Raw genomic sequence first — 26,608 nt, 5'->3', positions numbered from 1 at the left:
GTGAGCAGCCTGCACATCTGTGCCTGGCACCCCCACGCTGCCCCCTGAGCCTTTTCTCCTCCCAGCCCAACGACCCCAGCTGCATTCCTCTAACACCCCTGCCAGCCCTCTCGCAGTCTGGCACAGATGCAGACCTGGCATTTCACAGGCCACAGCAGGGCTGGGTCAGTTCTGTGCCCATCCCATCTGCCTGTCTTGTGGCCTCTGCCCAGTGTGATCCCTGAAGGGTGCCTTGGCCTCCCCAGCTCCCCCTCTGCCCGCACTGCCACCGGGCAGGATGGGGCAGTGTGAACTCGATGCTATGTGAAGGAGGAGCCCAGGCTGTCCTGCCTGTTCCTTGCTTTCCATGCTTGACATCCCAGCATTTCCCTGATCTCTCCTGTCCCTTGGGCTCTTCACATTCCCTCTCCAGACATCTCCTTCAGGACCTGCGTTTTTCAGCAGAGGTGGAAGTGCAGAGGAGAGGACTGCAGGAATGGTTCCGAGGGAGCAAGGGCCTGATCTGCACAGGGAGCAGTGCAGTGAGCAGCTCATCTCACTGCAAGGTGCTCTGCAGTGTGGCTTCACAGCAGCCCTGCAGGAGTGGGGCCAGATTGCTGCTCCCCAGTCCTCTGCACCCTTCTGTGGGCCCCAGCAGGCACAGCAGCTGGCAGCAGTTCATGGCTGCTTCCCCCCACCCGTGCAGCACCCACGGAGAGCATCCTGTACCTCACTGCAGTTCCCATCAGCCCCAAGGGCCTCCTGCACTCCCTTGGGCTGAAGTTACTCTTCTCAGTTCTGAAGTGCCAGGGCTTGGAGCAGGCTGCTCCCCACAGCTCTCCTGCCCTCAGCAGGCTTGGATGGGGGTGGGGAAGTGCAGCAAGGGAACAGGGAACTGTGACATGGCCTGGGACGAGCACTCCCAGGCCACGTGGAGCAGAGTGAGCCAGCCCCAGGCTCCTTCCAGGCTCTGCTTTCCCCCCCAGCCACAATCAGCCTCTGGTGGGAGGTGCAAGGTGCTGTGCAGTGAACTGGGACCTTGCTTCCAGGTTCAGTTCCAGCCTCGTTTTGCCCAGCCAGAGCTCACCTTTCCCTGCAGGAGGTGGTGACGTCAGTGAGCTGCCAGTGAGGCTGTGGTGCTGCTCTGGGGGGCAGCTTGCACCCACACCCCTGTTCTGAGGAGGCCAGAGTGGCCCATGGCTCCTCAGCCAGTGTCCCCAGCCCCTGGGCAGGTGGAGCAGACCCTGCTGAGCTGCTGCAGTGCCCTGGAGGGGCTGAGTCACAGCACATGGGGTGGCCTCTGCCTGCCCTCCTCAGCACCTCGTGCTTCTGCTCAGTCTTTTCCCAGCAGAGTGGATCAGTGGCAGTCCTCAGCCTTGCCTTACAGTGTGACACAGCCTGATGCTCCTGAGAGCTCTCCTGGCAAGATCTCCAGTCCTTTCCAGCCAGTTCCCAGGCTCCAGGCTGCCTTTTCCACGTCCCTCTCTGCTGGCCTCACTCTGCAGCCACATCTCCTGACCACCTCACTCCATGGTGCCCACAGTGTGGCTACAGCTCCTCCTCTAGCAAGGGGCCCTGACAGCCCAGCACAGCCCTGCGAGCAGCCAGGAGGGCAGCAGTACCTTGGGAAAGCAAAGGGCTCCCACTGGCATGGGGCCTGGCAGTGGCTCTGCTGTCAAGAAGCAGGAACAAGAGGCCCATGGCAGGAGCTGGATGGGCCAGAGGCCCCTTCTCTGCCCTGGGGACTGGGCTATTCCTCTGCACCTGTGTGTGGGGCAGGGCAGGGAGCAGAGTCAGCTGGAGGCAGGGCTGTGGGCAGAGGCTTGGTCCGGCAGCCCAGGGGCACAGCCTGGCTGGCAGTGAGGCAGAGCTGTCCTGTGCCCTGTGGGCACTGACTGCAGCTCTCCCGTGGCAGCCTGGCCTGGGACTCTCCCTGCTGATCCCTCAAGCTGGCCCCGGCAGTGGGGTACTCGTGAAGGTGTCCCCCCAGAGCTGCCCCCAGGAGGAGCCTGCCTGCAGGTGGGTGGGGGCAGGGGGGGCTCAGCTGCCTGGCTGCTGTGCTCTGCTCCGGCGCCTCCCTGGGCCTGGCACCCAGCAGCGGCTCGCAGAGGTCCACATTCCCCTGCAGAGTTCCCCTGCTGGAAATTGGGTGGGAGAGCTGCGGTTTTCCCTCAGCTCCTTTGATTTGGTGCCTAATGCAGGGGATGGATACAGCTCTAAGCCCTGAGATTTAGGGCAGGATTCATACTTCACATCTTCAGAAGGCACAGTAAACAGCCCTCTGCTCTCTAATCCCGGGAGCAGGTACAAACCTGCTCCCTCTCTGTAAACTGGACCAGCTACAACAACTTCACGTTGTGGCTGAGTTCAAAACATCCCCTTGGGGATGAAATGTTTACTGCAAGAGGGTTTCAGGTGGTTCCTGAAAGGGAGGAAGAGGACTCCCACCTCAGCTCCCTGCCTTGCAGGACTCTCCCTTGGACGCAGCGAGCGCAGTGACAGGAGCAGGGAGGCAGCCTGGCCCCCAGCAAAACGCCCTGGGGAGGAACTTGCTGGTCACCTTTGCCACCTAGACCCTGCCCCTGCAGAGGTGGGTGGCCTGCCCACAGTCACACGGAAGCCTTTGTTGGCCAAGCCTGGCAGCTCCCTGGCATGGCCTGATGGCTGCAGTGATCCTGCATCCAGCTGCACTGGAAACACATCCCCCAAGCCCCCCTGGGCAGACTGCCCTCAGGCTGAGGTCAGGCAGCCCAAGGATCCCATCCTTTGCAGGGAAAGGTCACTCAGGAGCCTCTTGGGCCCTGCAGAACTTTGCAGTAAGGGCAGGCAAGTTGCAAAGGGGCAGCTGAGCTGAGCAGAGCACAGGAGCTTCCCATGGCACCTCCAGGGTGCAGAGCTGGACCTTTGCCTAGCTCCAACTCAGCCCCAGGCTTCTGCATCAGAGCAGATGGGGGCAGTTTGTGGTCTGGACACCAGGCTCAGGGGTCACCAGGTTAGGGCACTTGTTGAGTTTGATTCAAAAAGTGAACAGGCTCTTCCATGGTTGCTTCCAGACACCCTGGAGGGCTCTGGTTCATGGCTTGCTGCAGCACAAGCAAGGAAGCAGAGTAGAGATGCAGGTGGTCCTTGGGGTGGGACACAGAACAGAAGCATAGAACCATAGAACCACAGAACTGAGTTGGGAATAGGCCTTGGATACCATCCAGCCCAAGCACTCATCCAGAGGTCACAACTCCACCACTGCTGCTGAGCCACTGCCACTGAACCACCTCCCTCAGCACCACACCTCTCGGGTTTGGGGACTCCACCACCTCCCTGGGCAGCCTGGGCCAGGGCCTGAGGACCCCTTCTATGGAGGATTTGTTACTAATATCCAACCCGAGGCTCCCCTGGCACCACTTGAGGCTGTTTCCTCTTGTCCTGTCACTTGTAGCATGTCAGAAGAGACCAACCCCCACATGGCTCCAGCCTCTTGTGAGGCAGCTGTGGAGGGTGATGAGGTCTCCTCTCTCACCAAGGGGCTCCCCACACACCATATTGGCCAGCATGGGGTTAACAACTGACACCCCTCGGCCTCGTAACTGCATTCTCCTCTGGTGGGCTGCAGGTGTCTGTGCAGTGCCAGTGCCAAGGGGCTGGGGGCATGGGCAGTGGTGGCTCTGCAGAGGGAAGTGAGCTACTTACAGGATCTTCAGGCTGTAGAGGCCGGAGAAAGCTTCCCCTGGGATCCTGGAGATGTGGTTTCCAGAGAGGCGTCTGCAGAGGAGAGCAGAGGCAGTAAGGTGTCAGCACCCCTGCAGTGACAGCCTGCAGAGGCTCAGCAGTTCCTGCAGCTTGCCACAGTCCCCCTGGGCAGGAGGCTGCAGCTCCTGCAGGCTGTGCCATGCTCCTGTGCTTGGGCAAGCTTCGTGCACCAGCTCCTCTCACAGCCCGGGGAGAAGGCGAAGAAAGCAACAGCTGATTGCTGCTGCCAGGCTTTGACTCAGTCTTCTGCACCCAGCAACAGCTCTGGCCCTGGTCACTTCCTGGGTACCCACAGAAGACCCCACAGCACAGGCTGCTGTGAGAGGGACTTAGCTGGGGGGCACTGGACAGCTGCAGCCCCTGCCCTGTGCCAGATGCCAGTGAGGGTGGAGCAGGAGAGCTGCTCTCTGCTCAGGCCTGGTCTGGGAGGACTATCCTACATCAGGGACCCTCATGCTTTTGTCCTGTCCACCTGCTGCCCCTTGATTTGCTTCCTCTCCCTCATCCCCAGCCTTTCCTTGACCTCTGCCAGCACAGGTCCAGCTCATGACAGTTTGGTAGCACTGCAACACAGGAGACGTTGGCATCATTGCTGCGAGGGGAAGGAGTTGGGGGTACCATAGAGGTGCCACAGGAGAGTCAGCTCATGGCAGTATGGTTTCCAGAACCAGGGTAGAAAAGTGAAGTGGCTCTTGGACAAGTTGTGCCTGGAGAAAATCGAGGGAAGGTGAGGACAGGAACAGTGCAGCCTGTGAAGGCTGGTGGGTGAAGAGGAGGGTGAAGAACAGCATTCCAGAGGGAAGTGGCACCACTAGGGACACACAGCAAAGAGCAGGGGACAACATCCAGAAGTGTCTGAAATAATTAATCCCAGGAAGCCTGTGGGATTCCTCAGCTGATCAGAGCACTCAGATCACAGACAGACCCAGAGCAGGCTGAGGCACCAACAGGTCTTTGGATTTCCCACTGGCATTGGAACTCCATCAGCATGAACATCTTTCACCAATCACAGAGTGGCTCAGGTGGAAGGGACCTCAGAGCTCATCTGCTGTAACCCCCCTGCCATGCCCAGGGATGCCTCTCACCTAGACTTGGCTGCTCAAGGTCTCATCCAATCTGGTCTTGAACATGCCCAGGGAGGAGGCAGCCACAGCCTCCCTGGGCAGCCTATTCCAGAGTCTCACCATCCTCACACTAAAGAACTTCTTCCCAGCTTCACTCTAACCCTGCTCTGCCTCAGCCCCAAACCATCCCCCCATGGCCTGTCTCTAGACACCCTCAGAAGAAGTTCCTCTGCAGCCTTCCTGCAGGCTCCCTTCAGGCACTGGCAGGCAGCTCTGAGGTCCTCCTGGAGTCTTCTCCAACGAGGACAGTAATCCTGAGAGACCATGGAGAGAGTCTGTGGTGGAGCCAGGAGTAAAGCCTGACCCAAAGAGAATCTTCTCCTCATCCTGTCCCCTATGAGGAGAAGCATGGACCAAGCCTTGGTGCCCATCAGCCAGAAATCATGAAGACAGATTCAACAACCTGATGAAGACCCCAAAATTACTGCTGCATTTGTGCTTTACATTCTGAATCCAGAGTGGGCAAACAGAGGTCGAGGTTGGACTTCTCCACAGTCACAAGTGAGACATTTGCTGTTCTCTGCTTCACTTGCAGTGGGTCACTGCATCTGCAACGAACAGGCAATGCACATGCTTTGGAACCAGCCTCATCTTTGCTCTCACAGAAGTCCAGAGCAGGCCCAGGAGCTCAGGAGAGCTCCTTGCACTCATCTGGCACCCACAGCACTTGCTTCCTCTTAGGCATTTTGCCCGTGAAGGGTACGGGTGTGGGTGTGGAGGAGCAGCAAGAGCCAGGCTGAGATCAGAGGGCACCGCAGCGAGGGCTTAGAGGTCAGGGAGAGGCTGGGGCTGCCCTGGGCAGCCACACGGGTGCAGGTGCCCCTGCTCTCTCCCCCCTCGTCTGTCCCCTCGGGAGTGGAGCGAAAATCGCTCTCACAAAGGGGCCTCGGAGAGCAGAGGCAGCGCAGGGTCGCTCCCGCAGCGCGCAGCAGCAGGTTGGGACCCGCAGCCGCCTGCCGGGCTGGGCTCTGTCACTCGGGGGCTGGGATCTGGGTAATTGCTCCTTTGGATTGCTGATTTCCACACGGCAGGAAGCCTTGTCCGGGAGCGCAGAGTGCTCCCCGGGAGAGAGATGTTCCTGCTCGGCTGCCTGCTCCCAGCCAGGGGTGTGTGTCTGTCTGTCCTCACCTCCCTGCCTGCCCTCATGCCTCTGCTGGCAGCAGCCTACCTCCGTGCCTGCTCAATGTGCCTCTCGACAGCTTTCCTGGCAGCTCGGCGTCTTTATGTTCACCTTCCTGGGTGTGTTTGAGTGTTTGCCAGCTCCCTAGATGGATCTGGGACCTCCAGGATTAGCAAGAAAGGAGTGTGGAGCTTGGATGGAGCCCAGGTTGGGGCTTCTGTCCTCAGAACAGGGGAGCAGAAAGCCTCAAGTAGGTGCTGGTGGCATGTGCTGACCAGCTCTGTGTCCCAGCACCGTGGGCAAAACAGATGGGAGGGGTAAAGCAACCCTGCAGGAGGTGCCCTGGCTGCAGTGGGCACCACCTCTGTGCTCAGAGGCTGTGTCCTCTAGCTCCAGCCACAGCTCCCTGCTGCAGCTCTTCTGTCCTTGGCCCTGCCCCCCTGGGGCTGTGCTGTGTCCCTGCCTCCCCTCTGGCCTCCTTTCAGCTCCAGCAGGGCAGCCCAGCAAGGTGCTCTGCAAGGTGTGGAGCTTCATGCTGAGCGGAGGAGCAGCACAGAGGGAGGCAGCTGCAGCTGCTCCGCTCAGGCCACCTCCCAGGGCGCCGAGTCCTGCTTGCTTGCCTGCAGGAGGGTCTGGGAGGGGTTGGTGGCTGTGTTCCTGCACACAGGATGAGGATTTCGTTCCTGCAGGGGTACCTGGCTGGGATGTGCACCCAGGACCTGGAGGTGTTGTTGTGAAGATTTGCTGTGCCTCCAGGACAGGAGCTGCTTGGTGCTGAGTGGTGTTGAGCAGGAGGGGTCACTGGGCAGTGATTCCTGCTTCCATGTTCTAGTGCCTGTTCATCTAAGAGACCCCAGGCAAAAAAGACTTCCTGTGTGTGACCTGTGCTCTGCCCATGCCCACCTGGCAACTGCCTTGTGCTTGATTCCCTCTGTACCTCTCGCTCGAACTCTCCAGAGATCTCCCACTCGCTGAGCACACCTCCAGAAGCCAGATCCCACAGGAAAGCCACGGAACAGTCCCGTCCTGTCTGTTTAAAAGGGAACAACAACACCCAAAGTTCCCCTGAGACAGCTCCTCGTTTGCTGCTTCCTGGGGGAAGACTGAGGTAAGCCATCAAGGACTGGGAGGTGGCATTGCCTGAAGCACAGGGGGGGAAGGGGAGCTGCTTTTGCCAGGTGAACACCTGGCCCACAGAGCATCAGCTCTGCTCAGGTTTCCTTTTAGGGTTCAGCTCTCTGCTCTGCTGCCCTGGAGCTCACATCAGGAGGTAGGGTTAGGAGAAAGAAACAGCCCTGGATTGAAGAGGCTGAAGAGGGAGAGAAGGGGCAGGTGGAAGGGGAGGATGGGAGCTGGCACTGGCTGCCTTGCTTGTTTGCTGAATTCTGCTCCCCCCACCAGTTCCCCACTCCTGTGATTTCTGGGAACATTCCTCCAGGCTTTGATCTGCATTCCCAATACACTCCAAGTTGGAACAAACTCATGGTTTACCACCTCATGGTTGCTACAGTTCAGTTACCACAGGCTTCCACCCCCCTGCTGTATCTTGGGCTTCTTGGTCATGCTACAACTTCCATGGCATGCCCAAAGGCTGTTTGTTGGGCATGATTGCTCATGCCAGGCGCTCAGACAGCACGCTGCTGCTCTTATCGTTCTCATTAGGAGGCAGGATCCTTGCCCACTGGCAGGACAGGGCAGAGATGTCTGTCCATATCCCAGTGGAATTTTCCCCGTGCCAGATGGCTCCCGAGCGTGTCAGCCGCCCCCTTTGATCTGCTGCTCGGCTTCATTTCTCAAGCCCTGACACTGTCAAGGCAGAATCTGTGCCCAGGCAAACTCTCTGTGCTCCTGCCCAAGCTGTGCCACCATGCCAACACTGAGCCGTGCCCTGGCTGCATGGGGACAGGGGCTCTGTGTCGTGCTGGGGTCTGTCTTGTGCTGCTGCAATGCAGGAACAAGGCCAACAAAGCAGCGCAAGTGAAAATAGGGCGCAGGGGGAGAGAGCCAGGCCTGGACTCTCCCTTCCCACGCAGGAATCTGCAGCTGGTCCTAGCATGGGATCACCTGGAGGTGCCTCTGACGTGGTCTTTCCTCCGTGGCTGAGGAGGAGACTGCAGGCCTGTTTCTGGCTCCGCTCTCCACCCCCCACCAGTGCCTGTTCCAACTCGATTATTGATGGCATTCGCTGCTCCTGTTTATGGTCCTTGAGCCAGCTCTCAGCCCACACGAATGCTCTTCTGCAGGCTGCTCTGGCTCCAGGTGCCAAGGCAGCCCCAGTGAGGTGAGCCCCGCGGGCAGCAGCCCCGCATGGGACACTGAGCCCCTCTGCTCTGCCCCTGACAACTGCCAACTCGCCCAGGGAAGATTGGTGCCCTCCACACGTTCAGAGCAGTTCTGACTTCTGACTCTACTCTGAGTGCCCTGCTTGGGCTAGCCCAGGTCAGAGGCAACTTTCAGGCATATTTGGGCCAGCAAGGAGGATTCAATTGCTGAGCACCACCCCCAGCTCAAATGGAGTGGGAGAAGAAAGGAAACTTCTAACTTCTCACAGTGTTCTGAAGCTGCCTTGCAAAACCTTGGCCTCATTTCTCAACAGAGAGCCCCTTAGGAGCTCTTCTCTCTGGTGTCCCCCTGCACCACAGCCAGCACCAGTGCCATGCTAGAATGCACAGGAGTGACCTTCAGAAGCCTTCATTAGAGTCATTATTCTTTCACCTTTGCTCCCCTCTCGTCCATCCACTGAATCACAGAATCCCAGAATGGGTCAGGTTGGAAGGAAGCTCAAAGCTCAGCCAGTTCCAACCCCCTGCCATAGGCAGGGACACCTTCCACTAGAACAGGTCACTCGAGGCCTCATCCAGCCTGGTCCTGGATGCCTCCAGGGAGGTTGTGGAGCGCAGAAGCACAGAGTGTGATCCATTCTGTGCTTCTGTGATCCACAACCTCCCTGGGCAATCTGTGCCAGTGTCTCACCACCCTCATTGTAAAGAACAGTGCCAGTGCTGTCCCTTGCTGAGGACCAATGCCAACCAGGACAGAAAGTCCTGGACTGAATCAGGGCTTCTCCACTTCTTACTAGCAAGTTGCATTCTGATGCCTTCTCAGACACAGCTCCTTGGCAGGGACACAGTGTCCAAGCGTTCAAAGAAGCTGCAGATCCTCCCCTACAGCCATCTGGAAGTGCAGAGCTGTGTCAGGCAAGGTCAAGGCAGCAGTGTTGCTGCCTCTCAGTCTCAGCATGGCAAAGCAATGTCATGGCCCTGCTGGCATTTGTCTCTGTCAGAGGCCTCTGCAGCCTCTCCTGTCATGGAAAGCCACCAGAGCTGCTCTCCAAGGGCACCTTACTGCAGCCATGTTACTGCACTGCCCCACAAAAGGCTGACAGCACACCTGAGCAGTGCCCACAGATGTCAGCAGCTCTTCAGAGCTGCTGCTGCAGGAGTCACGCCCCAGAGCCAGCATCACTGCGCTGCTGCCTCTTGCAAGAGTGAGATTGCCCTGGAGTGAGACCCTGCTGGACACTGCCACCACAGGTCACAGAGTCACAAAACAGCCCAGGTTGGAAGGGACCTCTGAGATCACAGATCACAGGATATTAGGGGTTGGAAGGGACCCAAAGAGATCACAGAGTTCAACCCCTCTGCCAGAGCAGGACCCAGCTCAGGTCACCCAGGAACACATCCAGACAGGCCTGCAAAGGCTCCACACAAGGAGACTCCGCAACCTCTCTGGGCAGCCTGTGCCAGGGCTCTGGGAGCCTTCCAGGAAAGAAGTTGCCTCCTGTGCTGAGCTGCAACCTCCTGTGCTGCAGCTTCCATCCACTGCTGCTTGTGCTGTGCCAGGGAGCAGTGAGCAGAGCCTGTCCCTCCTTGCTGACCCCCAGAGCCTGTCCCCCCCTCCTGACCCCCAGCCCTCAGAGAGTTACAGACATTGATTCAATCCCCTCTCAGTCTCCTCCAGACTAAGCAGCCCTGCAGGGGAAGAGTGGGCAGGAGACTCAGCCCGGGGCAGGGCTGCTGTGCCCACGTCACAGAGCCACAGAATTAACCAGGTTGGAGAAGACCTTCGAGGTCCTCGAGGCCAACCTATCACCCAGCACCACCCAATCACCTAAGCCCTGGCACCAAGTGCCGCATCCAGCCTCTGTTCAAACGCCGTCAGGAGCGGGGACTCCACCACCGCCCCGGGCAGCCCATTCCAGTGCCAATCTCTCTTTGTGAGCTCCCTCCCGGCCCCCAGCCTGGCCCTCCCCCGGCACAGCTTCAGGCTGTGTGCCCTCGGTCCGCCACCGGCCGGGAGCGGAGCCCAGCCCCGCCTGGCCACAGCCTCTTTTCAGGTAGCCGAGGTCTGCCCCGAGCCTCCTCCTCCCAGCGCCCTCGCTCGCTTCTTCCTCGCCGCTGCCGGTTCCGTCCCGGCCTCCGCCGCCGGTGCCAGGAGCTGCCCGGCCGCGGGGTGGTCCCGAGCGAGCCGCGGGCGGGGCAGGGCAGGGCACTCCCGGGGCCGCCGAGTGCCTGCGCCCGCGGGCGCTGGGAAGAGGCAGGTGAAAGAGCCAGCGGCTGGGAAGGGGTCTGATCTTGCCGCTGCGCCCCGGGGCAGGAGGTGAATGGCAATGAACACCTGCCTTTGGCTGCAGTTTCTCCTCTTGGCACCAGGCTCTGGTGTTTGGATTCGGAGCCGGTAACAAAGCCCTCGCCGGAGAACGCATTTCAACATGTTACTATTCCCAGGCTGGCTTTCAAGATCCTCTTTCTATTCCTTCTGTACTGATTGCTCTTGTTTCTCTTGGCTCTCAGCTCTGGCTTTTCAGGCTTCATTAACTGGAATTTATTAGCAACTTTAAACAATCTTCCTACTGCCAAAAAGGAGAGAAATAAAGAAAAGAAAAGGGAAAGGAAAGGCACAAAGAGGAGACACAAAACTGCAGGCTGCTCCCCGCCTGCGTGAGGTCCAGGTCTGAAGAGCTCTGTCACTGACTGGGGGTTTGCCGGGAGGCAAGGAGCAGTGAGTGCTGGGATCCTGCCCGCCCGCGGCACAGCCTCTGCTGTCTCTGCTCTGTGCTGGAGCTGGGCGCTGGTGGCGACAGAGGAGCGCGCAGGCTGCTGGAAGGCTGCCGGAGAGGTGTCTTCCGTGGCAGTGCCTCTCCAAAGCCTGCTGAGGCTGGAGGAGCTGCTCTCTCGGCAGCCTCCGAGTGGGAGTGCTGACTGCATCCACAGCCCCTTCAGAGCGGCTTGCAGTAAAAGGCAATGACCAGCAGGTCCCAGCACACCTGAGAGGCCCTTTCCCATCACTGCATGGGTGGCAAATAGAGGCACTGACACGGAAAAGCACTTTAGCAAGTCACAGTGAGTGACCAATCTGAGCTGGAGCAGTCCTGCTGCCCTCAGCTGTGCCCCAACCGCAGCTCTGCCCCTGCTCCCTGGTGGGGCACAGCTGTTTGCCCTCCAGAGAAGAGCTCTTCTGTGGGACACAGCCCTGCTGGGCATCGTGGTGTGTCCTCGGTGATTGCTTCTCTGTGCTCCAGCCCCTCACTCTGCCCTTGCCCTGTTCCTCACGTGCCCCCACCTGGCATGGGAGCATGCAGAGGACTAACAGACAGGGCTCAGGTGGACCCAGCAGCCTGAAGGGTGTGCACCAAGGCACATTTGTCCTCAGTGTCCGTGGGACACAAGAGCTTCAAGCACCCCTTGCTAAAGCTTTCCTGCTCCTTGGGTGCCCAGCTCCAGCAGTCCTCCTGACCTCTGGCTTTCACCAAATGCCACCTTTGGGAGCCTGAGACAGACCTGAAGAGAAGAGCACCAAGAGTAGAGGACTCATAAAAGGTGTGAAAGAGCAGCTCTGCTCCAAGCTGCTGTGACCCTGGGCTGCTGGGATGAGATCTAATGAGAGAGAAGATTGGTAGCAGCAGAGCAGGAGAGAGGAGCTTTGGGTAGCTTGTGGAGGAGGCAGAGGAATGTGGCCTTGCTCTGTCAGAGGTGATGGGTATGGATCACAGTGTTCAAGGGCCAGGGCTGCTCTGGCAGGTTTCTCAACATGAGACCAAGGTGGAGATGTCTCTAACATGTAAGAGTTTCCAGAGAACCTGAGGAGGAAGCTTGAAAATCTGTGTTAAATTTGGCAGCTCCCTGGCTGGACAAGCTGTGAGCTGGTGCAGAAGGCTCAGGCCCCTTCTAAAAGGCATCTCTGCAACAAACCAATCTGAACTGCTGCTTTCTTTTCGAGAGTGAAGGTAAAGAAGCAACCTGAACTGAACCAAACTCCTCTCTCTGGTTAAACAAACTTTGTTGTTGTTGTTTGGGTTGACTTAAGCCCCAGAAGTTCACAAGTTCTGTCTTTTGTCACTCCAGGCTGTTCCTTACCCAGTAACAGGCAGTGGAGAATGTAACAGGGAACACAACAGGGGCTGGAAGGTCACCCAGAATCTTTGGAGATGAGGAAGCCACTGAAAGGTTTCCACCTCAGAGGGGACAGGAGTCTGCAGCAAGGATGGGCTGTGGCAGAGTCCTCTCCACTGTCAGCTCTCCTCTGCCTGGAGGTCAGCAGGCAGAGACCTTCCTCCTGCCCAGGAGGCACTGAGAGAGAACCACAGAATGCTCTGGGATGGAAAGGAGCTCCAAAGCTGATCCAGTCCCTTGCACTCAGCAGGGACATCCTCCACTGGAGCAGGCTGCCCACAGCCCTGTCCAGCCTCACCTGGAATATCTCCAGGGATGGACCTCAGCAACCTCCCTGGGCAACCTGTTGCAGTGTTCCAGCAGCCTCCTGCTGCAGAACTCGATCCTCACATCCAATCTCAATCTGCTCTGCTCCAGTTTGAGGCCACTGCCCCTATCCTGTCCCTGCAGGCCTTTGCAAACAGTCTCTCTCCATCCTTCCAGCCCCCTTAAGGTACTATGAAGTCTCCCTGGAGCCTTCTCCTCTCCAGGCTGAACACCTCCATCGTCCTCACTTTGTCCTTGTAGCAGAGCTGCTCCAAACCCCTGATCACTCTTGTGGCCTCCTCTGGACCTGCTCCATCTGACCCCAGCTTTGTCCCTCACTGCTCAGCAGGGTTTCCTGGTTTTCCTTCCTTCCTCATGCCCCAGCGTGGGCACTTCTCTCACGGGGAAGCAGGCAGGAGGCTTGGTCTGCTGTGCTGCAGGCCCAGGGGATATGTTCTGGGTGGGTGAAATCTGCAGGTACTTGAGCTGTGGAACCTGAGCAAGATCCCAGAGGGGATATGCAAGCAGGTAGGACCTGTCCACTTGAGCTGGGAGCAGGTCCTGGCACAGGGCTGAGCCTGTCCTGAGAGCCATGGTCCTGGTGTGCTGTTTTGGGATGAAGGTTTGGTAAAGCCATCAGTGAAGAGGGCAGAGGAAATGCCAGGCAGGTGAAGTTGCACTGCTGGTTGGCGGCAGCCCTGTGGGGGGTGCTGACACTGCCCCCGTGGGATGCTGCTGCCGACAGAATCACTTTCAGCTCCTGCTACCACATGCAGCTGGGGAGGTTTGGACTGCACATTAGGAAACACTTTTTTTTCCCAGCAAGAGAGCTCAGGCACTGGCACAGGGTGCCCAGGGAGGTGCCACCAGCCCTGGATGTGTTGAAAGGTTATTTGGCTGTGGTGCTTGGGGATATGGCTCAGGGGTCAGTGGTTGGACTTGGTGATCCTGAGGGTCTTTTGCAGCCTGAATGCTTCTGTGATCTGTAATACATTCCCTGCCCTGCTTGGTCCGTGGAAATGATTTGGTCTCCTCACTGTCTTGTTGCTGTCCAACTCCAGCAGAAGCCTGGCTGAGGACAGCTTTATAATGCTGCAGTTTCCATTTCCTCTCCTGACCTTGGTGCTTTCTCCTGCTCAAACACCCCTGAACCTTTGGTGGAATCTTCTCCAACAGCTTCCAGGTCTTGTTCAGATTTTCCCTTTTTCCATTCCCCTCTTTCCCTGTTTCATTCACCATTACTTGTGGCTGTGTGGAGTTGGCTCTTCTGGAGCCTGGGGATGTTTGCTCACTGCTAGCTGAGGCTGTGCTGTCTGTGCATGGCATGAAATCAGAGTCACAGGCTCAGAGTGTCAGGAGCTGGAGGGGACCTCCACAGCTCAGCCAGTCCAACCCCTGCCAGAGCAAGGACCTCCTATAGCAGGTCACACAGAACACAGCCAGGCAGGTGTAGAATATCTCCAGAGAGGGAGACTCCACACCCCCCCTGGGCAGCCTGTGCCAGGCTCTGGCACCCTCACAGGGAAAAATTCCTCCTTATGTTTCCATTGCACTTCCTCTGCCTCAGCTTCCACCACTGCCCCTTGCCCTGGCACTGGCATCCCCCAGCAGAGCCTGGCTCCAGCCTCCTGGCACTCACCTGCACATCTTTATGACCATTGCTGAGGTCACCTCTCAGGCTCCTCCTGTCCAAGCTCCCAGCCCCAGCTCCCTCAGGCTCTGCTCCTAACAGAGCTGTTCCATTCCCTTCAGCATCTCTGTGGCTCTGTGCTGGACTCTCTCCAGCAGTTCTGTGTCCTCCTTGAACTGGAGGCCCAGAACTGGACACAGCACTGCAGATTGGCCTCAGCAGGGCAGAGCAGAGGGACAGGAGAACCTTTCTTGACCTACTAACCACAGCCCTTCTAATCCACCCCAGAATGGCATTGCCCTCCTGGCCCCCAGAGCACATTGCTGGCTCATGCTCACCCTCTCATCCACCAGCACCCCCAGATCCTTTTCCCCTTCACTGCCTTCCAGCAGCTCAGTCCCCAACCTCTCCTGCTCCCTGGGGTTGTTCTTTCCCAGGTGCAAGACTCTCCCCTTGCCCTTGCTGAATTTCATTACATTTCTGCCTGCCCAGCACGAGGACAGGAGCAGTGCAGTGACACAGCTCTTAACTGTGTCTGTATGAAAGGCTGCACAGCCCCCAGGGAGTGCTTGGGAGGTGCAGACCCCAGCAGAGATGGTGCCAAAATGGGAAGGGAAATTCTGCAAGGTGGAGGCAAGGTCTTGAGAAACCTAAAGCTCCAAAGCTAAAGGAGGCTGAAAGCTGACTCCTGCCCAGGCTGTCTCCTGGGGTGGGCAGTTTGGTAGCTGGGTCCTTACAGGGCTGATGAGCAGGAACCACAGAGGGGTGCAGACAGGGCACAAGACCATTTGAAGCTAAAACCCTGCAGCGTGGTTTGATGTTGATGGGATTTAACCTGTGGTGGGAGTAATGAACAGCAGCACCAGGGCTGGTCTCTAGCCCTGGCACTGTTCAGAGCAGGGAGCTGGGCCTGTGTTTGGCCACACAGCTTTGGCCACCCCTCTGTGAGCTCCTTTCCAAGCTCACAGGCAGGACTTTCACTCGTGGCACTCACTGGGTTGGAAGGGACTTTTAAAGGGTCTAGAGCCCAACCTCCCTGCACTCAGCAGGGACACCCCCAGCTAGATCAGGCTGCTCAGAGCTCCACCACCTTCCCTGGGCAGCCTGTGTTGGTTCCTCCCTGCTCTCACTCTCAACAATTTCTTTCTCCTCTCCACCCTCACTCTCCCCTCTCCCAGCTCAAAGCCATTGTCCCTTATCCTGCCACTCCCAGCCCTTGTCAGAATCACAGAATCACAGAAACCTCCAGCTTGGCACAGCCTCTCAGGACCACCAAGCCCAAGCTAGAGCCCTGCTCTGCAAGATTCACTTTAGCCCACAGCCCCAAGCACCACAGCCAAGCCACCTGAAACACAGCCAGGCTGGGGGACTGCAGCACCTCCCTGGGCAGCTCATCCCAGCCCCTGACCACTCTCTCCAGGAAAAACTTCCTCCTAATGTCCAATCTAAACCTCCCCAGCCTCAGCTTGAGGCCATTCCCCCTTGCTCTGTCTCCAGTTACCTGTCCTTCCAGTTACCTGTCCCTCTCCAGCTCCCCCAGAGCCCCTCAGTCACTGGAAGGCTGCTCTGAGGTCTCCCTGGAGCCTTCTCCAGGCAGAGCAGCCTCAGCTCCCTCAGCCTGTCCTCACTCCAGCCCCCTGGGGAGTTTTGTGGCCCTGCTCTGCACTCTCTCCATGTCCCTCTTGTGTTGAGGGCCCCATGACAGCAGTGCCTGTCACACAGTGCAGAGGCAGAGGTCAGGTGGTGGCTGCAACAACTGCTGCAGGAGCTCAGAGTGCTGCACCGAGACAGTGGAAGCTGCAGCAAGTGTCCTGTATACAGTGAGCCTGCAGCAGACAGCAGGTGCAGCTCACAGTGAGCCTGCAGCAGACAGCAGGTGCAGCTCACAGTGAGCCTGCAGCACCCCAAGTGCAGCTCACAGTGAGTCTCCAGCACCCCAAGTGCAGCTGACAGTGAGTCTGCAGCAGCCCAGTGAGGTGCAGCTCCCACATCAGCATTTCCTGTGCCCTAGCAGTGGTGTTTGCTCTGTCAATTCCAGCAGCTGCTTTTGTGTTGAAAGGAGCCACAGCCTGAGAAGAACACCAGCAGCTGTTTCTCATGGTCAGGTGGAGTAAGACCAGGCACAAGGCACCCGTGCAGAAACGGCCAACCTCAACCTCCTGCCCCCAGGCTCCCATGCTTTGGGCTCCCCAGGGCTTCCTCTGCTTTCTACTACTGGTGGTTAAAGGTCACACGATCTGAAGTGGGACCAGAGCTGCACTGACACACAGCCACATGCTGGTCCCTGGGGACTGTGACTGCTGCCTGTCTGCCTGTGCCTGCTCAGAGCACGGCATGCATGGCTGCTCGTGGGGCACTGCACCCTCTGCAGCAGATCTGCAGCTGCCTGCACTCACTGCCAGGCAGCTGCCAAGCCTCTGGGCTGCAGGAGGCTGTGAGGCTGTGCAGAAGAACCACAGAACGGCTCAGGTTGGGAGGGTCCTCATGAAGCATCTACTGCAACCCCCTGCCATGGGCAGGGACACCTCCCAGCTGGACTTGGCTGCTCAAGACTCTTCCAACCTGGCCTTGAACACCCCCAGGCAGGAGGCAGCCACAGCCTCCCTGGGCAACCTGTTCCAGGCTCTCTCCAGCCTTGCACTGCAGAACAGCTTCCTCAACTCCACTCTAACCCTGCTCTGCCTCAGCTCCAAACCATTCCCCCTTGGCCTGGCTCAGACACCTTCAGACAAAGTCTCTCTGCAGCCTTCCTGCAGGATCCCTTCAGGCACTGGCAGCAGCTCCCAGGTCCCTGTCATGGAAGGGATCAGAGCCCTTTTGCCTCATTGCAGAATTTGCATTCGCATCGCAAACAACCAGCTCAGGACGGCACCGTTCCAGGCAGGGCCCGATCCTTACGAGCCCTGGGAGGCAGCATCCAGCTGGACCGGACCCGCGGAGCCTCGGACAACGGCGCCTTGAAATCCATAAAGACTTTGGAACTTCTCTGAGCTGCATTCGGGACAGTGAGTGATTGATAAACTTCTATTGCAAACTGAATAACCTCTCAAGACTTCAATGAACTCTCTCCTATCATAGACTCTCTTCACTGTAGTCATTCTGTATATTAAATCTCAACCACGAACCAAGAATCTACGCAGGACAATTACAAATAAGTTTGGGGAAGGGATTTTTAGTGCTTATAATATTAAATCACTTATACCTTTTCTTTTATAAAACATTGGCCTTGCCTATCATTGCTTCAAACCTCCCCCCCCCAAACAAACTTTCCTGTCCGCGACAGTCCCCCTGGAGCCTTCTCCTCTGCAGGCTGCACCCCCCCCAGCTCCCTCAGCCTGTGCTCACAGCAGAGCTGCTCCAGCCCTTGCAGCATCTTTGTGGCCTCCTCTGGCCTCATTCCAGCAGTTCTATGTCCTTCTGCTGGGGACAGCAGATCTGGAGGCAGGATTGGGGGTGAGGTCTGAGCAGGGCAGGATCCCCTCTCCTGTCCTCTGCCCACACTGCTCTGGCTGCAGCCAGCACACAGCTGCCTGCTGGACTGCAGGAGGGCACTGCTGGCTCAGCACCCAGCACCTCCAAGGCTCTTCAGGGTTGCTCTCAACCTACCCTACACCCAGCCTGGGTCTGACAGATTGGTCCTCTTCTGCTTTGGCCTTTGGCACAGGCAGCAGCTCAGCCTAAAGCTCTGACCCCTGCCAAAGCCCCACGCTAGAGCAGCAATGAACCTCCTCCCCGCGGGCAGCCTCCCTCAGCCGCTCTGTGGTGCAGTGACAGCACTGGGGGCTGCTGCCGGAGCCGTGGGCACTGTCCCCAGGCTGTGCCCCCCGCCCACGCCGGTGCCCCTCAGTACTCACAGCTCCTCCAGGAAGCGCAGGCGCCGCAGGCTGCCGGGCTGCAGCTGGCTGATGTTGTTCATGCTCAGGTCTCTGGTGGGCGAGAGGAGAGAGGTCTCTGGTCAGCCACACGTGGTTGGCACACTACAGGCCCCAGTGCTGTGTGCCCTCCCTGCCAGGAGGGAGTGCCAGAAAAGAGCCAGGAGCTGGTGAGAGGCCTGGACACAGATCCGTGAGGAGCTGCTGGGGGAGCTGGGGGGGTTGACTTCAGATGGGGGGGCTGAGGGGGGACCTCATCACCCTTACAGCTGCCTCAGAGGAGGCTGGAGCCAGGCAGGGGTTGGTCTCTCCCCACACAACGAGCGACAGGGCAGGGGAATGGCCTCGGGGTCAGGCTGGCTGTAGGGGAAGTCTCTTCCCAGGAAGGGTCCCAGGCCCCGGGGGGCGGGGGACAGTGCCAGCGCTGCGCGGCCATGGCTCAGCGGCTGCCAGTGGCCCTGTGCCGGTGTGCCCCGGCACTGCCATGCCTGCTCCAGGCAGCAGCCCCTGCCCACAGCAGCTCAGCACTGGCACCTGCCCACGGCCGGAGCAGGAACCGCAGCCAGGCCTGGCTCTGTCTCCAGCTGTGGAGCAGAGCAGCAGAAGCAGTGCGTGGCAGTTTCAGGAGAGGCAGAAGGAAGCCCAGGGGTGCTGGAGCAGGACAGGGGGTGCTGGGGCCTGGCAGGATCCTTCTGTGACCAGAGAGCTGTGCCAGGGCCAGCAGACAGCGAGCCCTGCAGGTGTGCTGCAAGCTGCTGGACAGGGCTGCAGCAAGATGCTGGACAGGGCTGCTGAGCCTGCAGCACCCGGAGAGGAAGGCCAGCAGCCAGGGGGTGACAAACTGTCTGTGCTTGTCTCATCTCCAGCCAAAGGGTTCGCTTCTTGCCCGCTTCCTGCAGGAGACCATGCTGTGGCCCAAGGGGTCCAGGCTGTGTTCTGGGTCTGAAGCCCTTAGCACATCACAGAGTCACTGTGAGCTGCCTGCTGCAGAGCTGGCACCAGCTCAGGCTGCAAGACTGCAGTGAGAGGTGATTAGAGAAGCTGGTAGCTGGAAAACCCAAGGATGCTTCTGGGCTCCAAGGATTTCAGAAGGAAATACTTCCTGGGGCCCCCAGCGAAAGAGGGACATGGATCTATTGGAGAGGGTCTAGAGGAGGGCCACTAAGATGGCCAGAGGGCTGGAGCACCTCTCCTACAAGGATGGGCTGAGAGAGTTGGGGCTGTTCAGCCTGCAGAAGAGAAGGCTCCAGGGAGACCTCAGAGCAGCCTCCCAGTGCCTGAAGGGGTTCCAGGAGAGCTGGGGACAGACTTCTGCAAGGGCTGGGAGTGCCAGGACGAGGGACAATGGTCTGGAACTGGGGTAGGTCTAGACTGGACATTGTGCAGAAGTTCTTCACTCTGAGGGTGATGAAATACTGGCACAGGTGGCCCAGGGGGTTGGGGATGCCTCAGCCCTGGAAATGCTTCAGGCCAGGACAGATGAAGCCTTGAGCAGCCTGGGCAGGTGGGAGGCTGGAACTGGATGACCTTGAAGGTCTCTTTCAACTCCAGACATTCTGTGGATTTATGATTCTGTGATCCTAGGTCTGATAGTTGATTACCTGCAGCCCTAACCCTGCCCTTTGAGCAGCTGCAGAGGAAGACAACAGCTCCTGATAACCTGAACCTGGAGCAGGCTGCGTCATACAATGATAGAATCACAGAGTGGGGTAGGCTGGGAGGGAGTTCAAAGCTCAGCCAGTTCCAAACCCCAGCCATGGGCAGGGACACCTCCACTAGAACAGGTCACTCAAGGAGGTCCTGGACACCTCCAGGGAGGTTGTGGAGCACAGAAGCACAGAAGCACAGAATGGGATCAAAGTATGTGCCAGTGTCTCACCACCATCACTGGAAAGAACTTCTTCCTAACCTCCAGTTTCAATCTCCCCTCTGCCAGTTCAAACCCATTCCTCCTCCTCCTGCCATTGCAGGAAGGAGTTTTCCTTTGCTCTTTCCTCCTGAAGGTGTCACAGAGCTGTGAGCCTGGGCAAGGGCCTGTCCTGCCCCCACCATGCCAGTGGGAGTCTCTCTTGGTGTTGGACAAGTGCTTGGAGGAAGGAGGCTTGTGCCAAGGGCAAGAACTGAAGCATGGAGGGAGAAGTCCCTCAGCATAACCCAGCCATACAAGAGGGACCTCCCTGGGCTCCTGCTGACCTGGGACATGAGACTGCAGCTCACACATCACAGGAGCATCACAGACTGGCTTGGGACTGAGCAGGAGCCTGCCTTGGTGGAAAAGCAGAATCAGTTTGCTTGGCAAAGCCTTTGCAGCTCATCCAGTCCAGCCATTCTCTGACTCTGCCAGGGCTGGGGCTGAACCAAGACCCTCAGCACCACAGCTCTGCCTCTTGGGCACACCAAGTGCAGCTCACAGTGAGTCTACAACACCCCAAATGCAACTCACAGAGAGCCTGCAACAGCTCAAGTGTAGCTCTTTGAGAGACCTTCAGGGATGGGGAAAAGAGATTTATTGAAATCATTGCTGGAATTCTGTTGGATTCTTCAGACCCAACTGCCCCAAGCTCCATAGCAAAGAGCTCTCACAGGTCTGCAGGTTCAGCTGCTTTGGTTTGCAGCACTGCCCACAGCAGCTCCACCACCTCCTGATCAGGGGGCTCTGGCAGCAGTGCAGGCAGGTTACACCTGGGCAGGGTCTGAAGCCTGCCCTCACACCTCCCCTGGAAATGAGTCTTGTGCCAAAATGCTGCAGTTTCACCAACCCTGTTTGAAGATGCTCCTGGAGAAGTCTGGGGGTTTGAGACCTTCTCCTGCCCAGAGAAGTGGTGGAGAAGTCCCCCAGGGAGCTAGGAGAGCTCCAGCTTCTGTTTGCAGAGGGAATGCCAGAAGCAGGTCACTGTTCCTTGCTCCCTGGCAGGGCTGCAGCCTTGCTCTGGCTGGTGTCAGGAGCTGCAGAGGGTTAAAACAGGACTTGGTGCTGCTTCTATTTTTACTTCCCAATCCCTAAGGGCAGCTGCTGCTCAGCACCCACTGAAACAGCTTTCTTCCCCCTACATCAAAGTGCCTGCTGTTGATGCTGCCATGAATCAGTTTGGTGTTTTGACATGTTGGGAAAGAGTGCACAAATAAGAAAAAGCAGCAGAAAGTGAAATGCTGAGGAACAAAACAGATCCCAAACCTCCAACACTGGGACACGAATGGGACACGAATGGGTTGCCAGGGAGGTTGTTCACGGTGAGGCTGCACAGGGCTGTGGGCAACCTGCTCTAGTGGAGGATGTCCCTGCTGAGTGCAGGGGGTTGGGCTGGGTCAGCTTTGGAGCTCCCTTCCAGCCCAGAGCATTCTGTGGACATCTGCAAACTCCAAGGCTTGCTCCTTCAGCTGCCTTCTGCTGGCAGTGCAGGGAATACTCCCAGCTCACCACGGCAGACACTTGGGAGACTTCATCCAACTGCATCTTGTGTGCCCAGCCCTCCCCTAGGCACACTGGGGATGTCACCTGTCCCTCAGCCCGGGGTGGGCAGGGGTTGCAGGGCTGTGCAGACCCTCAGCATCAGTCCTACCCAGCAGCACAGCAGAAGGTGGTTGGTGGCAATCACAGAGTCACAGGATGGGTTGGGTTGGAAGGGACCTTAAAGCTCATCCAACTCCAACCTCCTGCCAAGGGCAGGGACAGCTCTCACCAGCACAGCTTGCTCAAGGTTTCATCCAGCCTGGCCTTGAACACCTCCAGGGAGGTTGTGGGGCACAGATCTTTGATCACATTCTGTGATTCTCTGCTCTGCAGCCTCCCTGAGCAGCCTGTGCCAGTCTCTCCCCACCCTCACTCTCAACAGTTTCTTCCTCATCTCCACTCTCAGTCTCCTCTCTCTCAGCTCAAAGCCATTGCCCCTTCAGTTATGGGGAGGTCAAAGATGCTTTGAGCCTTCTTTCCTCCTCCTTCATCCATACCCTGAAGAGGAGCAAACTGCTCTGGTTTCTGAAGAAACCTCCCCCCTGGCAGAGGAGCAGTCCCATCCCCCAGCCACTCTCACAGCCTCACAGCTCCTGCTCCCAGCACATCTCTCTCACTGCCCCACTCCCCTCTTGCACCCCTGAGGCTCCTGGACACAGAGAGGTCCGAGGGAAGTTGCTCTCTCCCACTACGGGGACAGTGAAGAAAGGTCCAGCCCTGATTTGCTCCCAGGCTCTGCATGGGGAACGTTTTGGGTGCTTTTGTTTAAAATTCACTGCTGGTTTGGGTGTTGGTACAGCCCTGCAGGACTCGGTTCAGGAGAGATGCTGAGGCACAGGGAGGTGCCCAGAGAAGGGCAGCAAGGCTGGGGAGGGGCCTGGAGCACAGCCCTGTGAGGAGAGGCTGAGGGAGCTGGGGGGGTGCAGCCTGCAGCAGAGGAGGCTCAGGGCAGAGCTCATTGCTGCCTGCAGCTGCCTGCAGGGAGGCTGTAGCCAGGTGGGGTTGGGCTCTGCTTCCAGGCAGCCAGGGACAGAAGAAGGGGACACAGCCTCAAGCTGTGCCAGGGCAGGGTCAGGCTGGATGCTAGGAGTGAAGAAGAACTTCCTAACATCCAGCCTGACCCTGTCCTGGCACAGCTTCAGGCTGTGTCCCTGGAGTCCAACCCAACCTGTGCAGCACATCTGCACTCCCAGCACTGGGGTGGGGAGGTTCACAGTGCCAACCCTGGTAGTGGTCTGCTGGCTAAGGAGCAGGAGGCAAGGAGGGTGGCACAGACTCAGCTTCATCTGTAGCAACCTGGGGGATCCCCCCCGGGGCTCCCAGCAGCTCCTCTGGAGCAGTCCATGTCTGGCTGCATCTGGGGTGGTGGATCCTGGGCTGCCTTTTTATTTCACTCACATCAAACCCTTTTTTTTTGCTATTAATTGCTTCTTTTGGGGAGGCAGGGGGTGACAAGAGATGCTCCAGCAACTGAGCAGAGGGCTGGAGCTCCTGAAATCCCCACTGTGGGGGAAAAACCCAAATGGATTTGGCTCAAAGGGTCAATATTTGCCAAAACAACCAAACACCAAACCGAACTTCTCATGCAAGGGCAAAGGGAGGGGGGAGAGTCTCTCACAAACCCTGAGGAAGGAGCAGGTTAGAGTGGTGGAGCTCATCTCTGGCAGGGTTTCCACCGTGAGGCAGGCTGCTCCACTGCTGCCTGGGCGGTGCAGAGCTCCTCCTGCGTGCAGGGGACAGGAGCAGTGCAGGAAGGGCTGGAAGTGAACTTCCTGAGCACAGCCTTGGCCCCAGGCATGTCACCAGCCACAGAAGCACACAAGACACTTCCCCACAGGCTGTCCCTGCCTGTGTGACAGCTGAGGCAGAGGATTCTTGCCTGAAGTGTGCTGGGGGTAAATGTTTCCCTGATGAGAGCGGGATGAGAGCTGCTGTGCTGAGCCATGCTCAGGCTGCTGCTCTTAGCAGGGCTTCTTGTGCTGTGCATGCAGCAGGGGAAATGCTTCCTGGCAGGGTGATCAGAGCAGCTCTTCACCTCCTGAGGGCAGAGCTCACTGCTGTCCACAGCTACCTGGAGAGGCTGCTGCTGGGCTCTGCTCGCAGGTAGTTGGAGACAGAACAAAGGGGAATGGCCTCAAGCTGAGGCTGGGAGGTTTAGGTTGGACATTAGGAGGAAGTTTGTCAGGGGCTGGGATGAGCTGCCCAGGGAGGTGCTGCAGTCCCCCAGCCTGGCTGTGTTTCAGGTGGTTTGGCTGTGGTGCTTGGGGCTATGGTTTAAGGTGAATCTTACAGAGCAGGGCTCTGGGTTGGGCTTGGTGGTCCTGAGGGTCTGTGCCAGCCTGGGTGGTTCTGTGGTTCCTCAGGTGTTTGGGGATGGTTACTTCAGGCAGCCACATTGAGTCCATTTTAGAAGGAGCCCCTGGTGTGTGGACCTCTCTGCAACATGGACTCATCAAATTGCTTAGGCTAGAAGAGACCTTAGAGATCCTCTAACCCAACCCCCTACGATGGGCAGAGACACCTCTCAACCAGCCCAGGTTACTCAAGGCCCCATCCAACCTGGCCTTGAACACCCACAACCTCCCTGGACAATCCATGCCAGAGCCTTGACCCTCTCCTAGTGAAGAATTTCTTCCTAAGACCCAATCTAAACACAGAGTCACAGAATCAGTCAGGGTTGGAAGGGACCTCAGGGATCATCCAGCTCCAGCCCCCTTGCCATGGGCAGGGACACCTCACATTAGATCAGGCTGGCCACAGCCTCAGCCAGCCTGGCCCTAAACACCCCCAAGGGATGAGGCTTCCACCTCCTCCCTGGGCAACCTGTGCCAGGCTCTCACCACTCTCATGCTGAAGAACTTCTTCCTAACATCCAGTCTGACTCTCCCCATTTCCAGCTTTATTCCATTCCCCCCCGGTCCTGTCACTCCCTGACACCTTAAAAAGTGCCCCCCCAGCTTTCTTATAGCCCCCTTAAGATACTGAAAGGCTAAAGGTGGTCACCTGGGAGCCTTCTCCTCTCCAGGCTGCACAGCCTCCAGTCCCTCAGTCTCTCCTCGTAGGAGGAACATCTAGCAGAAGGATTAAGGATTGATGGACTAAATGGGTTAGGAATCCTCTGACCTTTCCCAGCTCTGTCAATAGTTTTTGCTTTCCAGAGCAGCTCTTTTGTGCCCAGCAGCCAGAGGAGTCCCACAGGTGCTCATCCCTGAGCATGGCTGCATTCAGCTGTACTGGAGAAGTCCCTGCAGGGCTGGGGACAACAGCACAGCAGGCATGGTGGAAATGCACAGAGCACAGCTCAGCTCCCAAAGGCTCTTCAGCTCTAAAGAAACATTAGAAAGGTAGGAGAGGAGCAAAGGTGCTGCAGCTTCACCCAGGCTTGTAGGAGCAGCAAAGGAACTGTCCAGGTTTTGGCCATGAGGGGCACTGGGGCTCTGGGTCAAGCCTTCCCCCTGCAGCCCCAGAGCTCCCAAGCTCCTCTTGCTCCAGCAATGCCTCTTTGGCCTCTCTGCAAATTACCAAATTAGATCTTGTGCTGTCAAATTGAACCCTGGGGTCACTGTTGGGCCACTTGTTCCAAGAAGGACATTGAGGAGCTGGAGCAGGTGCAGAGAAGGGCAATGAAGCTGGAAAGGGTTTGAAGAGCAGGGCTGGGGTGGAGCAGCTGAGGGAGCTGGGGGTGGGCAGTGTGGAGAAGAGGTTGAGGGCAGAGCTCATTGCTCTCTGCAGCTCCCTGAGAGGAAGCTGCCATGGGATGGGGGTTGGGCTCTGCTGCCTGGACTCAGGAAATGCCCTGACATTGTGCCAGGGGAGGGTTAGATTGGAGAGGAGGTAATTCTGTTCTGTTGCAAGAGTGGCCAGGGACTGGCAGAGGCTGCCCAGGGAGATGGTGGAGTGCCCATGCCTGGAGGTGTTGAAGGAAGCTGTGGCACCTGTGGCCATGGTTCAGTGGCCATGGTGGGGTTGGGTTGCTGTTGGACTGGAGGACCTCAGAGAGCTTTTCCACCTGAATTTCTGTGTTTCTGTGGAACCATTGTGCACGGCTATGGTCTGAGGTGCTGACAGCAAAGTGACCTACTCTGCTGCTCCTGGAACTGAGACTCTGTCCTGGTATCACCCCCAGGTACCCATCAAACAAAGTCTTTTCAGACCTCTTGCATTAGGTGTTGAAATCACCTCTGCTTTCCAATGGCTCTGCACCAAAGCCACCGTGGCTATAATTAGTGTGATTTAACATCCCCCCCAATGCTAAACATTTATTGTAAGCATTTCTAACTTGTACCTGCAGGAAAACTGAGACACAGTTCATGGAAACTGAGCTCATGTGATTCAGCCTCAGACCTTACAACTCCTCTGGCCCTCCAGGGGTTCCTTAAATTATTTGCTTTGATGTCGCCTGCTTTCATGAGCAACCTTTGATTCTGCCTGATTAGCTGAATCTTCCTCAGGAAAGAATGAAGTGACACACAGCATGCTCGGGGTACCCCAGCAGGCCTGGCTGCCATGCTCCCCAGCAGGGCTGGGAGATGGTGTTTACCACAGGGCTTGAGCACAGGGCTGGTTGGAGCTTCAAAGATGAAAGGAATTTCTCTCTGGCATAATTGCTCAGGCAGGTGGGCTGCAGGCTGTGGTGCTCTGGAACAGGGAGCCACAGAGGGGCTCAGGTAGAAAGGGACCTCAGGGATCATCTCCTCCAACCCCCACACCATGGGCAGGAACAGCTCTCAGCCAGACTTGGATGCTCAAGGCTCTTCCAATCTGGCCTTGAACACCTCCAGGCAGGAGGCAGCCACAGCCTCCCTGGGCAGCCTGTGCCAGTCTCACCACCCTCACACTGCAGAACAACTTCCTCAGCTCCAACCTAACCCTGCTCTGCCTCAGCTCCAAACCATTCCCCTTGGCCTGGCTCTAGACATCCTCAGCAGAAGTCTCTCTGCAGCCTTCCTGCAGGATCCCTTCAGGCTCTGGCAGCAGCTCTGAGGTCCCT

At 57.8% G+C, this 26,608-nt stretch overlaps 1 protein-coding gene across 1 annotated transcript in view; it reads right to left on the bottom strand.

Moving 5' to 3' along the window:
* Positions 1-26,608, bottom strand: part of LGR6 (leucine rich repeat containing G protein-coupled receptor 6) — a 177,804-nt gene that overhangs the window by 99,958 nt on the left and 51,238 nt on the right. The window contains exons 3-4 of the mRNA XM_064173489.1: positions 18,150-18,221; positions 3,664-3,735 (exon numbers count right to left, since the gene is read on the bottom strand). Of these exons, the coding sequence (XP_064029559.1) occupies positions 3,664-3,735; positions 18,150-18,221 (144 nt within the window). The remainder of the gene's footprint in view (positions 1-3,663; positions 3,736-18,149; positions 18,222-26,608) is intronic.

This window comes from Pogoniulus pusillus, chromosome 39 (genome assembly GCF_015220805.1).
Source record: "Pogoniulus pusillus isolate bPogPus1 chromosome 39, bPogPus1.pri, whole genome shotgun sequence".
NCBI classification, from domain to species: domain Eukaryota; kingdom Metazoa; phylum Chordata; class Aves; order Piciformes; family Lybiidae; genus Pogoniulus; species Pogoniulus pusillus.
This window is presented reverse-complemented; position numbering and strand designations above follow the sequence as displayed.